The 19,003-nt window shown below is 75.4% G+C and overlaps 5 protein-coding genes across 8 annotated transcripts; 2 read left to right on the plus strand and 3 right to left on the minus strand.

The window, feature by feature from the left end:
- Positions 1-568: 568 nt before the first annotated feature.
- ZMYND15 (zinc finger MYND-type containing 15) lies at positions 569-9,006 on the minus strand. Its single transcript, XM_075489339.1, has 14 exons — positions 8,643-9,006; positions 7,882-8,098; positions 7,608-7,757; positions 7,025-7,170; positions 6,625-6,774; positions 6,068-6,154; positions 5,499-5,615; positions 4,691-4,779; positions 3,870-3,971; positions 3,367-3,472; positions 3,044-3,102; positions 2,492-2,651; positions 1,150-1,295; positions 569-622 (listed from the first exon to the last, which is right to left on the minus strand). Exons 1-14 carry the CDS (start codon positions 8,983-8,985, stop codon positions 569-571), a joined length of 1,926 nt encoding a protein of 641 aa, XP_075345454.1. The 5' UTR covers positions 8,986-9,006.
- On the plus strand, positions 8,715-12,248 carry LOC142403157 (uncharacterized). 3 transcript variants are annotated; one of them, XM_075489335.1, is made up of 5 exons: positions 8,715-8,971; positions 9,835-9,991; positions 10,730-10,869; positions 11,379-11,461; positions 11,562-12,248. In XM_075489335.1, exons 2-5 carry the CDS (start codon positions 9,973-9,975, stop codon positions 12,169-12,171), a joined length of 852 nt encoding a protein of 283 aa, XP_075345450.1. In that variant the 5' UTR covers positions 8,715-8,971; positions 9,835-9,972; the 3' UTR covers positions 12,172-12,248. The 3 variants fall into 3 exon arrangements, with proteins under 3 accessions (XP_075345450.1, XP_075345451.1, XP_075345449.1); XM_075489336.1 differs by having other exon boundaries at positions 8,715-8,964; XM_075489334.1 differs by lacking the exons at positions 8,715-8,971; positions 9,835-9,991 and adding an exon at positions 10,223-10,337.
- Positions 9,022-9,900, plus strand: LOC142403161 (uncharacterized; the record flags this gene model as incomplete). Its single annotated transcript, XM_075489341.1, is given in 3 exon segments — positions 9,022-9,438; positions 9,441-9,644; positions 9,835-9,900. Coding segments are annotated over 3 exon segments (687 nt in total), but the record flags the coding sequence as incomplete, so codon positions are not given.
- Positions 12,249-12,513: 265 nt separating the features above from the next.
- On the minus strand, positions 12,514-13,424 carry MED11 (mediator complex subunit 11). Its single transcript, XM_075489338.1, has 3 exons — positions 13,282-13,424; positions 12,753-12,883; positions 12,514-12,679 (listed from the first exon to the last, which is right to left on the minus strand). Exons 1-3 carry the CDS (start codon positions 13,412-13,414, stop codon positions 12,542-12,544), a joined length of 402 nt encoding a protein of 133 aa, XP_075345453.1. The 5' UTR covers positions 13,415-13,424; the 3' UTR covers positions 12,514-12,541.
- Positions 13,425-14,265: 841 nt separating this feature from the next.
- On the minus strand, positions 14,266-18,932 carry ARRB2 (arrestin beta 2). 2 transcript variants are annotated; one of them, XM_075489331.1, is made up of 15 exons: positions 18,766-18,930; positions 18,076-18,106; positions 17,775-17,835; positions 17,597-17,641; positions 17,309-17,505; positions 16,739-16,798; positions 16,471-16,538; positions 16,218-16,353; positions 15,849-15,933; positions 15,425-15,497; positions 15,010-15,147; positions 14,820-14,903; positions 14,662-14,741; positions 14,515-14,569; positions 14,266-14,419 (listed from the first exon to the last, which is right to left on the minus strand). In XM_075489331.1, exons 1-15 carry the CDS (start codon positions 18,786-18,788, stop codon positions 14,323-14,325), a joined length of 1,233 nt encoding a protein of 410 aa, XP_075345446.1. In that variant the 5' UTR covers positions 18,789-18,930; the 3' UTR covers positions 14,266-14,322. The 2 variants fall into 2 exon arrangements, with proteins under 2 accessions (XP_075345446.1, XP_075345448.1); XM_075489333.1 differs by lacking the exon at positions 15,010-15,147 and having other exon boundaries at positions 18,766-18,932.
- Positions 18,933-19,003: the final 71 nt, after the last annotated feature.

Below are 19,003 nucleotides of genomic sequence, written 5' to 3' on the forward strand. Positions count from 1 at the left end.
CCGCCGCGCAGGGCCCACGGAGAGCCCCGACGGAGAGCCCCTATGGAGAGCCCCTATGGAGACCCCCGCCGGAGAGCCCCTATGGAGAGCCCCTACCGAGACCCCCTATGGAGACCCCCAACAGAGAGCCCCTATGGAGACCCTACAGGACCGGCGGGGCTGCGGACGCCCTGCAGACGCTATAGAGCCCGTACGAGCCCTGGAGCGGCCCTATAGGCACGGCGAGCCAGGACAGTATGGAGAGGCGGCAAGCGGCGAGGCTGCAGAGACCCGGCGAGCAGCAGAGACCCCTATAGAGCCCTATAGACCCCTATAGAGCCCCTGCAGAGCCCCCCTAGACACCCTGTGGAGAGCCCACGAGCAGCAGGGCCCCCCTGTGCCCCTATAGGCCCCTGTAGAGCCCCCGTAGGCCCCTATAGACCCCTGTAGAGCCCCTATAGGCCCCCGTAGGCCCCTATAGACCCCTGTAGAGCCCCTATAGACCCCTGTAGAGCCCCTATAGGCCCCCGTAGGCCCCTGTAGACCCCTGTAGAGCCCCTATAGGCCCCTGTAGACCCCTGTAGAGCCCCTATAGGCGCCGCAGCAGCGACCCCCGCGCGCTGGCGGGCGCAGGTGCGCACACCTGTATATGGGGGCCGGCCCCGGGGCGGGGCGGGTGACGTGAGGGGGTGGGTGTGGGCGTAGGGGGGTGGCGGTGACGTCATCAGGGCGGGTGACGTCAGGGGGGCGGGGACGGCGACAGGGACAGGGGACGATGGGGGGGGGGGCATAGGGTGAGGGAGGGCTGCGCTGCCCGGCCCTGCCCCTCCCCATCCCCCCCCCCCCCCCCCCGTCCCTGTCCCTGCCCGTCCCCGTCCCCTCCCCTCCCCTCCCCATCCCTGTCCCCATCCCCGTCCCCTCCCTGTCCCTGCCCGTCCCCGTCCCTCCCCTCCCCCTCCCTGCCTGTCCCTGTCCCTGCCCATCCCCGTCCCCTCCCCATCCCTGCCCGTCCATGTCCCCTGCCCTCCCCATCCCCTCCCCATCCCCTCCGTCCCCTCCCCTCCCCTCCCCGTCCCCATCCCGAGACTCCCGGAGGCGCCGCCCGCTGCTCCAGACCCGTTTATTGCCCCCCCCGGTCCCCCCCGGTCCCCCCCGGTCCCGGTCAGCGGCGGCGGGGGGCGGGGCGGGGGGGGCGGCGCCGCTGGTGGGGGGGCCCGGCCGGGGGGGGGCGGGGGGCGGCGGCGGGGGGGGGGAGGGGACGGGGCCCCCCCGCCCCCCCCTTGTAGAGCAGCCGGAAGATGAAGGCGTTGTCGTACCTGGGGTCAAAGGGCAGAGGTCAGCTGGGGGCGGGGTGGAGCCGGGGGTGGGGGCAGAGGTTAGGGCTAGTGGGCGGGGCCAAGGAGAGGCCGGGGTCAGGGGTCGGGGTCAGGGTCAGAGTTTGGCTGCGGGGTCAGGTGCTAGGGTCAGAGGTCAGGTCGGCGCTTGGGGTCAGGGTCAAGGGCTGGGTCGAAGGTCAGGTCTGTCAGGGTTAAGGGTCAGGGCAAAGGTCGGCTCAGGGTTCAGAGGTCAGGGGTCAGGGCAAAGGTCGGCTCAGGGGTCAACGTGGGGGCAGAGGTTGGCCCAGGGGTTGGGGTGGGGTCAGGGGTCAGGTCAGAGAGCGGGGTCAGGGTCAAGGGCCGGGTCGGAGGCCAGGCCAGGTGTCAGGGCCAGGTCAGAGGTCGGCTCAGAGGTCAGGGGTCAGGGAGGGGCCAAAGACCAGGACAGGGCTCGGGGTGAACTCAGGGGTCAGGGTCAGGCCGGGTCAGGGGTCAGGCCAGGTCAGGGGTCAGGCAGGGTCGGGGTCAGGCAGGGTCAGGGTCAGGCCAGGTCAGGGGTCAGGGCAGGTCAGGGGTCAGGCCGGGTCAGGGGTCAGGCTGGGTCAGGGTCAGGCAGGGTCAGGGTCAGGCCAGGTCAGGGGTCAGGGCAGGTCAGGGGTCAGGCAGGGTCAGGGTCAGGCCAGGTCAGGGGTCAGGCCGGGTCAGGGGTCAGGCAGGGTCAGGGTCAGGCAGGGTCGGGGTCAGGGCAGGTCAGGGGTCAGGCCGGGTCAGGGGTCAGGCCGGGTCAGGGGTCAGGCCGGGTCGGGGTCAGGCAGGGTCAGGGTCAGGCCAGGTCAGGGGTCAGGGCAGGTCAGGGGTCAGGCCGGGTCAGGGGTCAGGCCGGGTCAGGGTCAGGCGGGGTTGGGGTCAGGCCGGGTCAGGGGTCAGGTGAGGTCAGGGGTCAGGCAGGGTCAGGGTCAGGCAGGGTCAGGGTCAGGCTGGGTGAGGGGTCAGGTGAGGTCAGGGGTCAGGCCGGGTCGGGGGTCAGGCAGGGTCAGGCCGGGTGAGGGGTCGGGCAGGGTCGGGGTCAGGGGTCAGGCGGGGTCAGGGGTCGGGCAGGGTCAGGGTCAGGTGGGGTCGGGGTCAGGGGTCAGGCGGGGTCAGGGTTCAGGCAGGGTCAGGGTCAGGGGTCAGGCGGGGTCAGGGGTCGGGCTCACCAGGGCAGGGCGTTGTCCAGGCCGGGCCGGCGGAAGGGGCAGCGGAAGGGGTTGAGGAGGGGGGGGCCGGTGCCGCCCCCGTGGCCGCCCCCACGGCCGCCCCCGCCACGGCGCAGCCGTACTCCCCCCCCTCGGCGAAGTAGGCGGGCACGCGCTGCGCCTGCGGGCGACGCCCCGCGTCTGGGACCGCCCCTCCCCCCGGGAGACCCCTCGGACCGGGGCTCCCCCCCCCGCCCCCCCCCCCCCAGACCCGGGGCTGTTGGGGCGCTGGCGGCTGCGGGGGTCCCGGGGGGGGGGGGGGGGCTCGGGGGGCTCCTTGGGGGTTACTGGGGGGCCCCGGGGGCGTCGTCTGGAGCTCCGGGGGGGACCAGGGGGTGGGAGGGGCCCCGGGGGTTACGGGGGTCCCCGGGGGCGTTAGGGGGGTCCCCAGGGGAGTGTCTGGGTCCCAGGGGTATCGGGGGGGTCCCAGGGGTATCGGGGGGGTCCCCAGGGGTGTCGGGGGGTCCCGGGGGGTCACTGGGTCCGGGGGGTGCTGGGGTCCCGGGGGCTGACCTGCAGGCGGGGGAGGGCGCTGAGCCACGACTGCTTCAGGGCGAAGCCGGGGTTGAACCCTGGGGGGGAACCCAGAGACCCCACGTGACCCCCCCGACCCCCAACTGCCCCGTGCCCCCCGGCCCCCCCCCCGCCCCCCAACTGCCCCCGAACCCCCCCCCCCGACCCCCAACTGCCCCGTGCCCCCCAGCCCCCGCCGACCCCCAACTGCCCCCGAACCCCCGACCCCCCCTGCACCCACAACTGCCCCCCGCGCCCCCCACATGCCCCATCGCCCCTCACCGCCCCGTACCCCCCCGCGTCCCCCCCGCGTCCCCGCTCACCGATGACGAGGTCGGGGCGGGGGCCGGGGCGGGTGCTGAACCCCACCTGCACCCCCCGCGGCCCCCCCGCCTTCGGGGGGGTCCCTGGGAGCAGCTCCTGCACCTCCTGGGGGGGGCACCAGGAACTCGCCCGGGGGTCACGGCCCCCCCGGCCCCCCAGCACCCCCGACCGCCCCCCGACCGCCCCAGGCCCCTTTGCCCCCCAGAAATGCTCCCCTGCCCCCCCGTGCCCCCCCCACCCCCTGTGACCCCTGTGCCCCACCGCCCCCGTGCCCCCCGTGACCCCTGTGCCCCCCCGGCCCCTTTGTCCCCCAGAAATGCTCCCCTGCCCCCCCTGCCCACCCGTGCCCCCCCCGTGCCCCCCCCACCCCCTATGACCCCTGTGCCCCACCGCCCCCGTGCCCCCCCGTGCCCCCCCCGTGCCCCCTGTGCCCCCCCGCCCCCGTGCCCCCCCCCGTGCCCCCCCCCGTGCCCCCCCCCGTGCCCCCGGCCCCAGCCCCCACCGTGCGCTGCAGCAGGAAGCGGCGCCCGTCCAGGGGGGGGGGCACGGAGCCCCCCAGGAACAGCAGCTCCAGGGAGAGGCGGGGCAGCAGCACCGAGAGCTCCTGCGGCGGCGGTGAGACCCCGCCCGGCCCCCGCGCTCCCAGTGCTCCCAGTGTACCAGTGTGCCAGTGCTCCCAGTGCTCCCAGTGCTCCCAGCGCTCCCAGTGTACCAGTGCTCCCAGTGCTCCCAGTGCTCCCAGCGCTCCCAGTGTACCAGTGCCCCAGTGCTCCCAGCGCTCCCAGTGCTCCCAGTGCCCAGTGTACCAGTGCCCCAGTGCCCCCAGTGCCCCCAGTGTACCAGTGCCCCAGTGCCCCAGTGCTCCCAGTGCTCCCAGTGCCCCCAGTGCCCCCAGTGCCCCAGTGCTCCCAGTGCCCCCAGTCCCTCCAGTGCTCCCAGTCCCCCAGTGCCCCAGTGCTCCCAGTGCTCCCAGTACCCAGTGTACCAGTGCCCCAGTGTACCAGTGTACCAGTGCCCCAGTGCCCCCAGTGCCCCCAATGCCCCAGTGCTCCCAGTGCCCAGTGTACCAGTGTACCAGTGCTCCCAGTCCCCCAGTGCCCCAGTGCTCCCAGCACTCCCAGCGCTCCCAGTGCCCAGTGCCCAGTGTACCAGTGCTCCCAGTGCCCCCAGTGCCCCAGTGCTCCCGGTGCCCCCAGTGCCCCCAGTCCCTCCAGTGCCCCAGTGCCCCCAGTCCCCCCAGTCCCTCCCAGTTCCTCCCAGTCCCCCCAGTCCCTCCAGTGCCCCCAGTCCCTCCCAGTCCCTCCCAGTGCCCCCAGCGCTCACCCAGAAGAGCCCCACCAGCTGCAGCTCCCGCCCGCTCTCCTCCACCTGCACCCGCAGCGAGCGCTTCCTCAGGATGTTCAGCTCCGGGACTGGGGGACCCCGGGGGACCCTCAGTGGGGCCCCCGCGGCACCCAAAGGGACCCCCAGGGCACCCCCGAGGGCTCCGAGGGCGAGGACCCCCGAGGGGGACCTCCCGTACCGGGGGGAGGATCTGGCCCTGCAGGGACCCCTGGCCCCCGGGTCCCCTGTGTCCCCCTGTGTCCCCCCTGTGCCCCCCTGTGCCCCCCTTGTGTCCCCCTGTGTCCCCCCTGTGCCCCCCTGTGCCCCCCTTGTGTCCCCCGTGCCCCCCTGTGTCCCCCCGTGTCCCCCATGCCCCCCTGTGCCCGTGTCCCCCTGTGCCCCCTGTGCCCCCCGTGCCCCCCATGCCTCCCCGTGCCCCCCTGTGCCCCCCTGTGTCCCCCCGTGTCCCCCATGCCCCCCTGTGCCCGTGTCCCCCTGTGCCCCCTGTGCCCCCCTGTGCCCCCCTGTGCCCCCCTTGTGTCCCCCGTGCCCCCCTGTGTCCCCCCGTGTCCCCCATGCCCCCCTGTGCCCGTGTCCCCCTGTGCCCCCTGTGCCCCCCGTGCCCCCCATGCCTCCCCGTGCCCCCCTGTGCCCCCTGTGTCCCCCTTGCCCCCCTGTGTCCCCCCTGTGCCCCCTGTGCCCCCCGTGTCCCCCACGCCCCCCTGTGTCCCCCGTGCCCCCCATGCCTCCCCGTGCCCCCCGTGTCCCCCCGTGTCCCCCGTGCCCCCCGCGCCCCGGCCCCGCTCACAGTGCTGGGGTACGAGGCTGGTGACGACGTAGTAGAGGCTCAGGGGGTAGCAGAGCAGCGCGGCCAGGGGGGAGCTGAGGGGCAGCCCCCGCCAGGCGTAGTACTGCTGCCAGGAGCCTGGGGGCAGGCACCCTGCTGCACCCCACGGCACCCCCCACGGCACCCCACGGCACCCTGCTGCACCCCACAGCAACCCCACGGCACCCCCACAGCACCCTGCTGCACCCCACGGCACCCCACGGCACCCCCACGGCACCCTGCTGCACCCCACGGCACCCCCCCGGCACCCCACGGCACCCTGCTGCACCCCACGGCACCCCACAGCAACCCCACGGCACCCCACCGCACCCCATGGCACCCTGCTGCACCCCACGGCACCCCCACAGCACCTCACGGCACCCCACGGCCCCCCCAGCCCCCTGCAGCACCCCCCAGCAGCCCCCGGCGCACGCCGCGCGCCCCCCCGGTGTCCCCCAATGCACCCTCAGATGCCCCCCCGCGCCCCCCGCACCCCACTGCCTCCCTCCGAAGCCCCCGCGCCCCGACACCCCCGTGCCCCCCGCACTCACTGAAGAAGCCGCTGGCTGGGGGGGGCTCGGGGGGGGCGGGGGGCAGCCCCACCTCCCCGGCCGGCTGCAGCCCCTCGAAGGGGAGCGCTGGGAGGGGGCAGAGGGCATCAGCGACCCCCCAACCCCCGCACCCCCAATTCCTCCTGGAGCCCCCCAGTAGCCCCCGGAGCCCCCAGTTGCCCCCTCAGTGCTCCCCCGGTGCCCCCCATTGCTCCCCCGAGCCCCCCGCTGACCCTCTCAGCACTCCCCCGTTGCCCCCCAGTTACCCCCCAGTGCCCCCCGTCACCCCCCAGTGCCCGCCAATTACCCCCCAGTGCCCCCCAATTATCCCCCGTTGCCCCCCAGAGCCCCCCAGTTCCCCCCAGTGCCCCCCGGTCACCCCCCAGTGCCCCCCAATTATCCCCCGGTGCCCCCCGGAGCCTCCCACTTACCCCCCGTTGCCCCCCGGAGCCCCCCAGTTATCCCCCATCGCCCCCCCGAGCCCCCCACTTACCCCCCGTTGCCCCCCAGACCCCCCCGTGCTCCCCGGTCCCTCCGTCCCCCCTGCAGCCGCTCACCGTGGGGGGTCCCGGGGGGGTGGCAGCCCCCCCCCAGCCCCACGCCGTAGTCGGGGGCCCGCACCAGCATGCTGAGGTGGGCCCAGCCCCCCCGGGTGAGCCCCCGCGCCCCCAGGAAGCGCTCCTTGTCGAAGGTCTCGCTCGTCACCTCTGGGGGGGCAGGCGGACACCCCATGGCACCCACGGCACCCCACGGCACCCCACGGCAGCCCGATGCGCCCTGCGGCACCCATTGCACCCCCAGCACCCCACTGCGCCCCCCCCCCTACCGCCCCCCAGCACCCCATCGCGCCCCAGCAGCCTGCTGCACCCCATTGCGCCCCAGCCCCCCCAACCGCACCCCCAAACCCGCCCCCATGGCACCCCAGCCCCCCCAGCCCCCCCAGCCCTTGCCCCCCACCTGCGGTGAAGGTGAAGGGCAGCTGGGCCAGGGCGGCCGCGCGCCCCATGAACCCCCCGAGCCGCTGGCACCAGCCCCGGTGCGCCCCGAAAGCCTCGGCCGCCCGGCACCCCTCGGAGCAGTAGAGCACGGCCCGGCACTGCGGGCTGGGGGCAGCGTCAGTGGGGGGGCAGGAGCCCCCGGCACCCCAATGCACCCCCAAGCCCCCCCCTGCAACCCCAACCCCCCCCGGGCACCCCCAAACCCCTCAGCACCCCCACGTGCCCCATGCACCCCTCGGAGCAGCACGGCCCGGCACTGCGGGCTGGGGGGGTCGGCGCCGGGGGGGGCCTGGACCCCCCTGTGCCCCATTGCACCCCAATGGCCCCCGAACCCCAATGCCCCCCCCCCTTTGCATCTCCCGGGGACCCCCCCATCCCCTCTGGTGCCCCGGAGCCCCCACTGTGCACCCCTGGGCCCCCCCTGCCCCCCAATGCTCCCCCTGCACCCCAATGCCCCCCTGCACCCCCATGCCCCCCCGTGCACCCCCCTGCACCCCCCTGCACCCCAATGCCCCCCCCCCCGCACCCCCGTGCCCCCTCACCACGGCAGGGGGGTCCTGGCCAGCCCCCCGCAGGCGTGGCAGAGGCGGGAGCGCAGCGCGGGGGGGCCGAGGGTGGGGGGGGGCCCCCAGCCCCACAGGGGGGTCCCCACCAGCGTCACCCCCAGGCGGGCGGTGGCCGGCTGCAGGGCGCTGGGGGACACACGGGGTGTCACGGGGGGGGTCACGCCCTGGGTGGGTGGGGACGTGTGTCCCGGGGGGGGTGACACGGGGGGGGGGCACCCCGGAAGGTGCCGGGGGGGTGGGGGTCACTCACGCGTGCAGGCCGGCGTCCCCCACGGCGAGCTGGCGGGGGCGGCGGGGGGGTCCCCCCGCCATGGGGCACCCCATGGCGCGGCAGAGCAGGGCCAGGGCCCGGCGGGGCGGGGGGGGCCCGGGGGGGGCGCGGGGGGACCCCAGCTCGAAGTCGAAGCCCAGGGGGACCCCGCGGGCGTCCGTCAGCAGCAGCACCCAGGTCACCACCAGCAGCTGCCCTGGGGCCGGGGGGGTCATGGGTGCTCAGGGGGGGTCGGGGGGTCCAGGGGGGTGATGGGCACTCGGGGGGTGTTGGGGGGCCGGGGGGTGATGGGCGCGCGGGGGGGGTCGGGGGGTCAGGGGGGCCGGGGGGTGATGGGCGCTCAGGGGGGGTCGGGGGGCTGGGGGTCCCTGGGGGGACGGCGCTCGGGGGGGTCGGGGCCCCTGGGAGGTGGGGGTCACCCTGGGTGCCCCATGGGGTCCCTTCGAGGGTCAGGTTTGGGGTCCCCCCCGCCGGGGTTGCGAGTCCCTCGGGGTCAGGTTTGGGGTCCCACGGGGGGGGGTCGCGGGGTCCCTCTGGGGTCGCGCTCAGGGTCCCGCGGGGGGGACACCTGGGGGTCCCTGTGGGCTCAGACTCGGGGTCCCCCAGGGTGAAGTTCGGGCCCCACCGGGGGCCGGGTTTGGGGCCCCGGGGGGGGCGCGGGGTCCCACGGGACGAGGGCCCCGCCCGGGGTGGGGAGCTCCGGGCCCCGCTTTGGGGTCCCTTTGGGGGGGTCCCGCTACCTCGGGGGGCCCCGCCGCCTTCCTCCTCCTCCTCCTCCTCCTCCTCCAGGCTGACGAAGGCCAGGGCGCGGCGCAGGTCGGGCAGCGTCAGGGCCGTGTCCCCGCAGAGGGGACCCCGGGGGTCCCCGCAGGGCCCCCCCCCCCCCCCGCCGGGCCCCCCCGCGGGCAGGGCCACGCCCAGGCGGGCGTTGGGCAGCGCGTGCAGCACCCAGGGCCCGGGCTCGGGGCGCAGCCGCCGCAGCACCCCCGGCCCCGGGGGGGCCCCCCCGGCCCCCCGCCGCCAGCCCAGCACCAGCGAGACCAGCTCCAGCAGCTCGGCCCGGTACCCGGTCAGGAACTCCATCTGGGGGCACAGCGGGGGGTCCCCGGGTCGGCACCCCCAGACCCGGCACCCCCAGACGCCCCCGAACCGGCACCCCCAGACCCGGCACCCCCAGAAACCCCAGACCCCCCCGAACCGGCGCCCCCAGACCCGGCACCCCCAGACCCCCCCGAACCGGCGCCCCCAGACCCGGCACCCCCAGACCCCCCCGAACCGGTGCCCCCAGACCCGGCACCCCCAGACGCCGCCGAACCGGCACCCCCAGACCCGGCACCCCCAGAAACCCCAGACCCCCCCAAAACGGTGCCCCCAGACCCGGCACCCCCAGACGCCCCCGAACCGGCACCCCCAGACCCGGCACCCCCAGAAACCCCAGACCCCCCCAAAACGGTGCCCCCAGACCCGGCACCCCCAGACCCCCCCGAACCGGTGCCCCCAGACCCGGCACCCCCAGACCCCCCCGAACCGGCACCCCCAGACCGGCACCCCCAGAGCCGGCACCCCCAGAGCCCCCAGACCCCCCCAAAACGGTGCCCCCAGACCCGGCACCCCCAGACCCCCCGAACCGGCACCCCCAGACACCCCCACCCGGCGCCCCCAGCCCCCCCCGGCTCTGCTGCTCCTCCTCCCTCCCCCCCCGCCCCCCCCCGTCGCCACCTCCCGCCCGGGCGGATTCAAAGGTAAACACCGCGGGGCTTTCCCGCCTCGCTGTGACGTCATCGCGCTCCTCCCCCCGGCGGCGCTGATTGGCTGGAACGGGGAGGGTGGGGCAGCGCGGGGGGGAGGGGAGGGGCAGTGCGGGGGGGGGAGGGGGCTCCCCGGCCCTGCCCCGCCCTGAAGCCGCCCCCCGTGACGTGCGTGATGTCGCAGGGGATGCTACAGCCCGAAGCCCAGCGGCACCCCTGCGACATGACGCACGTGACATCACGCGCGTGACATCACGGGGGACCCCGCCCTCGCCCCGCCCCCAGGAGATCCCGGGGCCGGCACGCCGCCGTGGGGCGGGGCATGACGTCAGGGAGCGGCGGTGAGGTCACGCTGCCAGGAAAGACACCGGCTCGGTCCGTCAGCGAAACCGAAACCGAAACCGAAACCGAGAGGCGGAGGGCGGCGGGGGGTGCCGGTGCCCCGGGGGGGGGTCCCGGGTCGGGGCGCCCCGGTTCGAGGGGCCCCGGGGGGTCTCGGGGGGGGGGGGGGTCCCGGTGCCGGTGCCGGTGCCGGTGCCGGGGGGTCCCGGTCGGGGCGCGGGGAGGGGCGGGGCAGCCCGCGGGCGGTTCCGTCGGGCGGGGCTCCCGGTGCCGCCCCCGCCCGGTTCCCACGGTCCGGCCGCGCCATGGGGCCGGGGCTGCTGCTGCTGCTGCTGCCCTGGGGAGGTACCGGGGCCACCGGGGCCGGGGGGACGAGGGGCACCGGGGCCGGGCAGAGCGGGAGAACCCGGGCTGGGGGCACCGGGGCCACCGGGGGACAACGAACAGAACCGGGGCCGGGAGAGCCGGGGAGGGTGAGGGGCACCGGGACCAGGCGGGACAAGGGGCACCGGGACCGGGGCCACCGGGGCAGAACGAGCAGAACCGGGACCGGGGGCACCGGGACCGGTGGGACCGGGGGAGGACGAGGGGCACCGGGACCGGGCAGAGCGGGGGCACCGGGACCGGGGGGGGGGCGGCTCCGGGGCAGGCCGAGGCGGGGTCGCTGGGGCCGGGGGGGTCCCGGGCCGGTGCCCCCCGCCCCTCCCCCGCTGACCTCGGCCCCGCCCCCCCCGCAGCGCTGGGGAACGTGGGGGGGCTCGGCGGGGGCCTGCGCCTGCACCCACCGCTGGCCCCGGGAGCCCCCCCCCGCCGTGCGCCTGCCCCCCCTGGCCCCCCACGTGCTGCGGGCGGAGCTGTGCCCCAACCACGTGCGCAGGTGAGGGACCCCCGGACCCCCGGAGACCCCCAGCACCCCAGGCCCTGTCCTCAGAGCCCCGCCCCACGGGGCCCCCGGCGCCTGTGGCTGCCCCTCCCCGAGCCCTACAGCCCCCCCAGCCCCCCATAGGGCCCCCCCAGCCCCATAGGGCCCCCCTAGCCACCCCACAGGCACCCCCAGCAGCCCCATAGGGCCCCCCAGCCGCCCCCCCCACCCCCCCAACCCAGTAGGAAAAGAGGAACTGGGAACTGGTGCCCGGGAAGCTCCGACGGGGGGGGATGGGGACACGGGCGGGGGGGGGGCCTGGCCCCACAGACAGGGCTTGTCCCTGCCCCATAGATGGGGTCTGGGGCCTAGAGGTGGGAGATCCCCACCGTGCCCCACAGCAGCCCCCCACGTCCTTCCCATGCCCCACAGCAGCCCCCATGCCCCACAGCCGCCCCCCATGTCCCTCCCATGCCCCACAGCAGCCTCCCCTGTGCCCCATAACAGCCCCCGTGCCCCCCCAGGTTCGTGCTGCCCCACAAGCGGCTCTGTGGGCTCCAGGACTCGCCGTGGGTCGTGGAGCTGCTGCAGCTCTGGGAGCACCAAGGTGGGTCCCTGCCCCACACCTGGGGGGTGGGGGGACCCCGGGGCTGCCCCACACCTGGGGGAACCTTTATCCCTCCCACCCCTTCCTCTTCCCCCCACAGTGGCTCAGAGACCCCTGGCCAGACCCCCGGCTACAGACAGACCCACGGACGGCACCCTGCTAAAGAGGGACCCGTGGCTGGACCCCCAGCTACAGACAGACCTACAGACGGCCCCCCAGCTAAAGACAGACCCCTGGCTACAGATGGACCCCCAGACAGACCCCCTGCCAGCTCCCTGGCCCCACTGAGCCCCCCAGCCCCAGAGGGATCCCCAGCCGGCCCCATAGTGAGACGCAGCCCCTCCCCCAGCCCCCCAGCCTCGAGGCTGGGTGAGGGGCACCGTGGCGGGGCTGGGGGGCAGCTCCCGGGGGGACCCCAGGCCTTGCCCCCCACCCCCGCAGGCTGGATCCACCAGGAAGCCATGGGGCAGGACCCCCAGATGCCACCGCCTGCTGTGGGGCCGGCCCCCCTCTCTGTGGGGCCGGCCCCCCTCTCTGTGGGGCTGGCCATGGGGCTGGTCCTGCTGGGAGCCAGCCTGGGCCTGGGGGGGGTCCTGGGCTGCCGGGGGGCCAGGAGAGGCAGGGGGCCAGGCCCCTCCCCCGAAGCCCTGACACCCCTCTCCTGCCCCACAGATGTGGGGCCGGGGTACGGCCCCTGTGAACGCCTCTGAGCTGGGTCCCGCCGCCGCCCCCCAGCGCGTGGGGGGCCCCTTCCCCTGCCACGATTAAAGAGCTGGCTTTGCCCCCAGACCTGTGTCCGGGGGGCGGGGGGGCAGGCAGAGGGGCGGTGGCCTGGCGCACAGGCGTGTCAGCAGCACAGGCGTGTCAGCAGCACAGGCGTGTCGGGGGACAGACCCAGGCTCAGCCGGGCCTGAAGGCCACCACGGCTTCCCTTTATTTTGGCGTGTCCTTAGCGTGTCCCTGGTGCGTGGGCGGCGGGAGGGGGCAGCCGGGGGCCGTGTCCGTGTCCCACGACGTCCCCGGTGTCCCCCAGTGTCCCACGACGTCCCCGCTGTCCCACAATGTCCCCGCTGTCCCCCGTCAGGGCTCCAGCATCTGCTCGCAGGCCCGCGCCAGCTCCCCCAGCTTCAGCCGGGCGTAGTCCACCCGGTTCAGCGCCATCTGACAGGCCTTGCGGGCCGAGTAGCTGGAGCCCTCGTGGGGTTGCCCCGTGGCCACCTGGGGAGGGCGGAGCTGGGGTGACGCCGCCGGACCCCTGACCCGCCCCCCGCCCCCTGACCCCGCCCCTGACCTGGGTGAGGTAGCGGATCTGGGCCGAGAGCTCGGACTCGACCTTCTGGACGGCGGCGCTGAACTGGGCGGCCTGGCGCTCCAGCAGCCGCTCCCCGGCCTTCTCCTTCGACAGCTCCAGGATCACAGTGCCTGCGGGCGGGGCGTGACGCATGACCCCTGACCTCTCAACCCTGACCCCAGCCTGGGGCACGACTCCAGTGCCAGTGCCCCCCCCCCCCCCCCCCCCCCGCCGGATCCACCCCCAGGGTAAGGCCTGGAGCATGACCTCTCACCCTGTGACCCCTCACCCCTGACCCCAGGGCAGGCCACACCCCCTGACCCCACCCACTAGGTGGCTCGGGAGAAGGGGAGAGGTCAGAGGCCAACGCCCCACCCACCAACCCCGCCCCTTAAGCCCCACCCACACAGACGCTCCGCCCCCAGCCCCCTCAGAGATGACCCCGCCCCGTAAGCACCGTCCACACAGAGCCCCCGAGGCCCCGCCCCCCGACGAGGCCCCGCCCCCGACGAGGCCCCGCCCCTCCCACCGGCGCTCTGCAGGGAGGCGCCGATCTCGCGCTCCAGCTCCTCCAGCACGCGCAGCCGCTCGTTCGCCACCCCGTAGCCCGCCATGGCCCGCGCCGGCCGCCGTACCCGCCGCTTCCGCTTCCGGCCGCGCATGCGCCGCCCCTCTCGCACTACCACTCCCCTCCGCGCGTCACGTGGCCCGGAAGCAACGATAGGGCTCCCTCTGGCGAGCGCTCTACGGTGCCGCGGTCCTCCACGGCCACTCTAGGAAGCGTCTCGGTGACCCACGGTCCTCCCGCCTCCCCAGGCCGGGGGGGAGGGGCCGCTCCAGCCCCCAATCCCCCCCCTTTGACCCCGAAATCCCCCCCCTTCACCCCGAAATCCTCCCTCAGCCCCCAATCCCCTCCTTCACCCCGAAATCCCCCCCTTCACCCCAAAATCCCCCCTCAGCCCCCAATCCCCCCTTCACCCCCCTTCACCCCCCAATCCCCTCCTTCACCCCGAAATCCCCCCCTTCACCCCCCAATCCCCCCCAGCCCCCAATCCCCCCTTCACCCCAAAATCCCCCCTCAGCCCCCAATCCCCCCTTCACCCCCCAATCCCCTCCTTCACCCCGAAATCCCCCCTCAGCCCCCAATCCCCCCTCAGCCCCCAATCCCCCCCTTCACCCCAAAATCCCCCCTCCTCCCGCCCCACCTGCCTCAAAGGCTTCATTTACCCCAACGCCCCCCCCCTCAGCCACCCCGGGGCCGGGGGAAGGACAGACCGACAGTCCCGCGGCGGGGGGAAGGACAGACCGACAGCCCCCCGGCGGGGCCCCACAACTTCTTTAAAAACCAATGTACATATAAACAGCGGGGGCGGGGGTAATGCCCAGTCGAGTCCAGTGCTTGGGGGGGCTGGGGGCCCCCTGAAATGCCCCCCCGGGGAAGGGAGGGGACCCCCGTACAGCAGTCAGAGAGGGAGGGGGAGGGAGGGGAGGGGGGCCCTGGGGGGTTGGGGGGTTCCAAGGGGCCCCCGGGGAGGGGGGGGGAGGGTTGTCAGGGGTCCCGGGGGGGTCCCTAGCAGAGCTGGTCCTCGTCGTCCTTCTCGTCCTTCAGCCCCTTCAGGCGCAGGCGGGCGAAGTCCTCGAAGACGATGTCGTCGTCCGGCCCGTAGCTGGGGGGACACGGGGGGGACGCCCCGAATTACCCCCCCGGCCCCCCCACGCTCCCCCCATCGCCCCCACGTGGGTCTCTGCCCCCGCCACTCACTTGGTCTCGAACTCGATGAGGTTGGTGTCGAGGGGAGCGTCCGTCTCGGGGAGGGCTGGGGGGGCACGGGGGGGCGGGGTGACGCTGGGGGGGGGGCCGGCCCCCCCAGCCCCCTGTGCCCCCCCCACCCCCCCAGTTAACCCTTACCTGACCGCGGCTGCGGAGGGGGGCAGGGCTCGGGGGGCTTGGGGTGCATGAGGACGAAGGGGAGCTCCACCGAGACGTCCCTGGGGGGAGGAGGGGGGTCAGGGGGGCTCGGGGGGGGGGCTCGGGGGGGCCACGGGGACACACGGACGCCCACGTACCCGCCGCGGGCCACCACCAGCTTCACCTTGACGCGGTAGGACACCAGGATCCCCAAAACCTCCTTGTTGGCCCCCTCCTTGACGCTGCCAGAGAGGGTTAATGGGGGGGGGGGGGGATGCAGGGGACCCCCCGGCTCTGCCCCTCCCCTGCGGGGCGGGGGCCGTGTCCCCGTGTCCCCGTGCCCCTCACATGGTGCTGGAGGCCAGGTTGGTGTCCTCGTGCTTCAGCTTGCCGTCCAGCGCCAGCCCCCGCCGCTCCCGGTTGTGGCTCAGCAGCGGCGTCAGGGTGTAGACCTTGCAGAAGGTGGCGCTGGGGGGCACCTGGTCCCTGGGGGCGCGGGGTCAGGGGTCACCTGGGGTCAGGGGTCACCCTGCGGGGGCGGGGGTCACCCCGGGGGGGGCGGGGGGCAGGGAGGTCCCCAGGGCGCGGGGTCACCCCGGGGGGGAGGGGGGGCGCAGGGCTGGGGTCATGCCAGGGGCAAGGGGTCGCTCCGAGGCCAGGGGGTCAAGGGTCGCCCCGGGGGCAGGGGGGCGGGCGTGGGGTCCCCCCGGGTGAGCTGCGGGGTCACCGCCAGGGCGTGGGGTCGGGGGTCGGGGTCACTCACTCCTGCTCCGTCTGCGCCACCGGGCACTTGTACTGCGCCGTGCTGAACAGGCAGATGTCGGCGAACTGCCGCACTGCGGGCGGGGCCGCGTCAGCCAGGCCGGGCCCCTCCCCCACGGCCCCCACACCCACCCTGCCCCCCCCCCTCACGTCCCCCCTCACCCCCCACAGCCCCCCGTGCCCCCCATCCCTTCGTGTCCTCCCTCACTCCCCGCAGCTCCTCACGTCCCCCATGGCCCCTCGTGTCCCCCCCAGCCCCCCCCCAGCCCCTCATGTCCACCCCATGTCCCCCCAGCCCCCCACATCCCCCCAGCCCCTCACATCCCCCATGGCCCCCCCGTGTCCCCCCAGCCCCCCACATCCCCCATGGCCCCCCCTGTCACCCCCCGTCCCCCATGTCCCCCCCGTGTCCCCCAGCCCCGTACCGGCCACCTTGACCCTCTTGATGCTCTTGCTGGAGTTGTTGGTGACGTGGACGTTGACGTTCAGGGGCTCCCCGTGGTAGTAGAGCTGGGGGGCACCGCCTCAGCGACCCACGGCCTGCCCCACGGCACCCCGAAGCCCTGCCCACAGCCCCCCCCCGGGCCCTGCCCCATGCCCGGGACCCCCAACCCCTCCCACAGACCCCAGCCCCTGCCCCACGCCTGGGACCCCCAAACCCCCTCCACAGCCCCCCCCCACGCCCGGGACCCCCAACCCCTCCCACAGACCCCCCCCCCCCAAGCCCCTGCCCCACGCCTGGGACCCCCACCCCAGCCCCACGCCTGGGACCCCCGGACCCCCCAGCCCCCCACCTCCTTGTCCAGCGAGGCCTCCAGGTGCAGGGAGCGCTCGGACATGAGGAAGTGCCGGGTGGTCTCGGCGCTGGGCTGGGGGCCAGGCTGCTCGGGCGCGTACTGAACCTTCCGGATCACCAGCCGCACCGAGTTCCTGGGGGGGAAGGGGCTCCAGAGGCCGGGGTCCCGGGACGGGGCGCCCGGACCCCTGGGTCCCCCCCGAGAGGGGTGCAGGGGGCGGGGGGCAGGCGGACGCCCGGGTTCCCCCTACCTCTTGTGGATCTTCTCCTCCAGGGACTTAGCGCAGAACGCCCGGATCTCGTAGTCGACGCCGCAGGCCTGGGGGGGGACACGGGATGGGACCCCCATAACGCCACCACCCCCCATTCCTCCCCCCGCCCCAATGATCCCTTCAAAGCCCCTGGCCTCCAAACAGCCCCCAGCCCTCATAGCCCCCCCCACGACCCCCCCGGCCCAACAGCCCCCCAAGCCCCCTCCCCTATTGCCCCCCTCGCCCCCCACAACCCCCCCATCCCCACCTTGCCGGTGTCCTCGGGGCCGGGCTGCAGCGTCACGGAGCAGGGCAGGTTCTGGGGGATCTGGGGGGCGAGAGGGGCCGGGGGGTAACCAGGGAGGCGTGGGGGGGCCCGGGGCACTGAGAGGGGCTGGCTCTGCCCCCCCGGGGCTTGGGGGGACCGTGGGGGCGGCTGTGGGGCAGGAGACCCCAAACTGGCTATGGGACGAGGCACCCTGCGGGCAGCAGGACCCCCAGGCCAGCTGTGAGGCCAGCTATGGGGCAAGGCACCCCACGGACAGCAGAACCTGCAGGCCAGCTGTGGGGCCAGCTATAGGGCAGAAGACCCCAAACAGGCTATGGGGCAAGGCACCCCACGGACAGCAGGACCCCCAGGCCAGCCACGGGGCCAGCTATGGGGCAGGGGACCCCAAACAGGCTATGGGGCGAGGCACCCCACGGACAGCAGGACCCCCAGACCAGCCACGGGGCCAACTGTGGGGCAGAAGACCCCAAGCTGGCTATGGGGCGAGGCACCCCACGGGCAGCAGGACCCCCCAGGCCAGCTGCGGGGCAGCCGTGGGGCAGGGCTCACCGTGAAGGCGAAGGGGTGGGCGGCGGGGCCCAGCTTGCGGAGCAGGCGCTGCTGCAGGCGGGTGGGGGGCCGGCGCTCCTCGGGCAGGGGGGGCACGGCCTGGCGGGTGGCCGCGAACAGGTCCTTGCGGAAGGACAGGCCCAGGACGTCCAGGTCCTCCCGGCCGTAGCGGAAGGCGCAGGTCAGCGTCACGAACACTGCGGGGGCGGGGGGCGGCCGTGGGACCCAGGCGTCCGCGGGGGGTGGGGGGGAACCCGGGAGCCCCCCGATGTCCCCCCGGCCCCTCACCTTTCCGGTCCTTCAGGTACTCGGGGTCCACCAGCACCACCCCGTCTGCAAGGGGAGGGGGCGTCAGGGGGAGGCGAGGGCCCCCCGGCCGCCCCACAGCAACCCAGCCCCCCCAGCAGCCCCTCCGCACCCCCCAGGACCCCCAAATCCCGCAGCAGCCCCCCCAGCCCCCACTCACCCACAGGGTCCACCCAGTCCAGGTGATCCACGAAGTCCCTCTTGCCCAAGTAGACCGTGAGCTGGGGGGGGGCAGGTACAGGGGGGTCAGGCCATGGGGATCCCCCCAAGGAGGGGGTCAGCAGCCCCCTGGCACGGGGCGGAGGGGGGCCCAAACTGCCAGCATGGGCATGCTAACACCCCCCCATCCCCACAGCGGGCTGAGGACGGGCACAGCTCGTGTCATGCGTAACTGGGGGTTTGGGCGTCCCCAAGTTCCCCCGGGAGGGGGAGCAGGGGTTGAACCCCCCCCAGGGCCTCACCTTGCAGTTGGGGCTGGATTTCTTGAACACCCTGGGGGGCAAAAAATGGTCAAATGGGCTTTTTTCTGGGGGTGTGTTTGAGGGGGGGCAGAGAGGAGTTTTGGGGGTGCCCCCCAAAGCCATGCAGCTTCCCCTGCCCCCCCCTTTCTGTGGGCACCGCGCAGCCTCCCCCAAAAGTCCTCAGTACCCCAAAACGTGTGAGCGTCCCCCCCCAGGCGGACTGGGAGGTGCTGGGGGGGGCAGCCCCGGCAGCTCCTGTTCTCCACCCAGCAGGAGGCGGGGGGTGGCCGCGGGGCCCCCTTCTCTGGGGGGGAGGGGGATGGAGCCCCCCCGGGGCCACCAGCCGCGCGGGGCCCCGTTAGCTGTGGAGCTGGGCGGGGCCCCACAGCCGCCCCCCCCCATTCGGGGTGCAGCGGTTCCCGTGTCCCCCCCCCGCGGTCAGCGCTTCCTCCCCTCCCGCTTCCTCCCCCTCCCGGGCACTTCCCCTGCCCAGCCCCCCCCCGCGGGGTCCCGGCCGCCCCCCCCCAGCGCCCCTCGCCCCCCGGGCTGTGCAGGGGGTGTGTGTGGGGGGGGGGTCGTGGGGGGGGGGCGTGGGGGAGGCTCCCCCCCCATCCCCGCAGCCCCTGGGGGAGCCGCCACCGCCACCGCCGCCACCCGCAGCCCACGCGCGGCGCGTCCGGTCGCCCTCACCGGGTGCCCGCCTTCTCCCCCATGCTGGGGCCGGGGGTGCCGCGGTCCGGGGGTGCCGGGGGCCGGGCCTATGCGGGGCTGGCGGGGGCCCGGGCCCGGCTGGGGGGCACCGCGGGCCGCAGCGAGGCCATGGCCAGGCCCCGGGTCACGTGGGGGGGGCGGCGCAGCCAATCCGAGGCCGCGGCGGGGAGGAGGGGGGGCGACGTCACGGCGGGGAGGGGGGAGCGGGCAGTGACCC

This window comes from Mycteria americana, unplaced genomic scaffold (genome assembly GCF_035582795.1).
Source record: "Mycteria americana isolate JAX WOST 10 ecotype Jacksonville Zoo and Gardens unplaced genomic scaffold, USCA_MyAme_1.0 Scaffold_129, whole genome shotgun sequence".
NCBI classification, from domain to species: domain Eukaryota; kingdom Metazoa; phylum Chordata; class Aves; order Ciconiiformes; family Ciconiidae; genus Mycteria; species Mycteria americana.

Coding starts and splice junctions, on each gene's coding strand:
- ARRB2 (XM_075489331.1), bottom strand. CDS start 18,788: ATGGGGGAGAAGGCGGGCACCCG. Junction 16,354..16,470: donor GAGGAGAAGATCCACAAGAG/GTAGGGGGAACC, acceptor CTTCCCCCCCAG/GAACTCGGTGCGGCTGGTGA. Junction 14,904..15,009: donor AACCTGGCCTCCAGCACCAT/GTGAGGGGCACG, acceptor CCTCTCTGGCAG/CGTCAAGGAGGGGGCCAACA.
- MED11 (XM_075489338.1), bottom strand. CDS start 13,414: ATGCGCGGCCGGAAGCGGAAGCGGCGGGTACGGCGGCCGGCGCGGGCC. Junction 12,884..13,281: donor CGCCTCCCTGCAGAGCGCCG/GTGGGAGGGGCG, acceptor CCCCGCCCGCAG/GCACTGTGATCCTGGAGCTG. Junction 12,680..12,752: donor AGATCCGCTACCTCACCCAG/GTCAGGGGCGGG, acceptor CGCCCTCCCCAG/GTGGCCACGGGGCAACCCCA.
- LOC142403157 (XM_075489334.1), top strand. CDS start 10,298: ATGGGGCCGGGGCTGCTGCTGCTGCTGCTGCCCTGGGGAG. Junction 10,338..10,729: donor GCTGCTGCTGCCCTGGGGAG/GTACCGGGGCCA, acceptor CCCCCCCCGCAG/CGCTGGGGAACGTGGGGGGG. Junction 11,462..11,561: donor GCAGCTCTGGGAGCACCAAG/GTGGGTCCCTGC, acceptor TTCCCCCCACAG/TGGCTCAGAGACCCCTGGCC.
- ZMYND15 (XM_075489339.1), bottom strand. CDS start 8,985: ATGGAGTTCCTGACCGGGTACCGGGCCGAGCTGCTGGAGCTGGTCTCG. Junction 7,758..7,881: donor GGGGACGCCGGCCTGCACGC/GTGAGTGACCCC, acceptor TGTGTCCCCCAG/CGCCCTGCAGCCGGCCACCG. Junction 7,171..7,607: donor GCCAGGACCCCCCTGCCGTG/GTGAGGGGGCAC, acceptor CGCTGCCCCCAG/CCCGCAGTGCCGGGCCGTGC.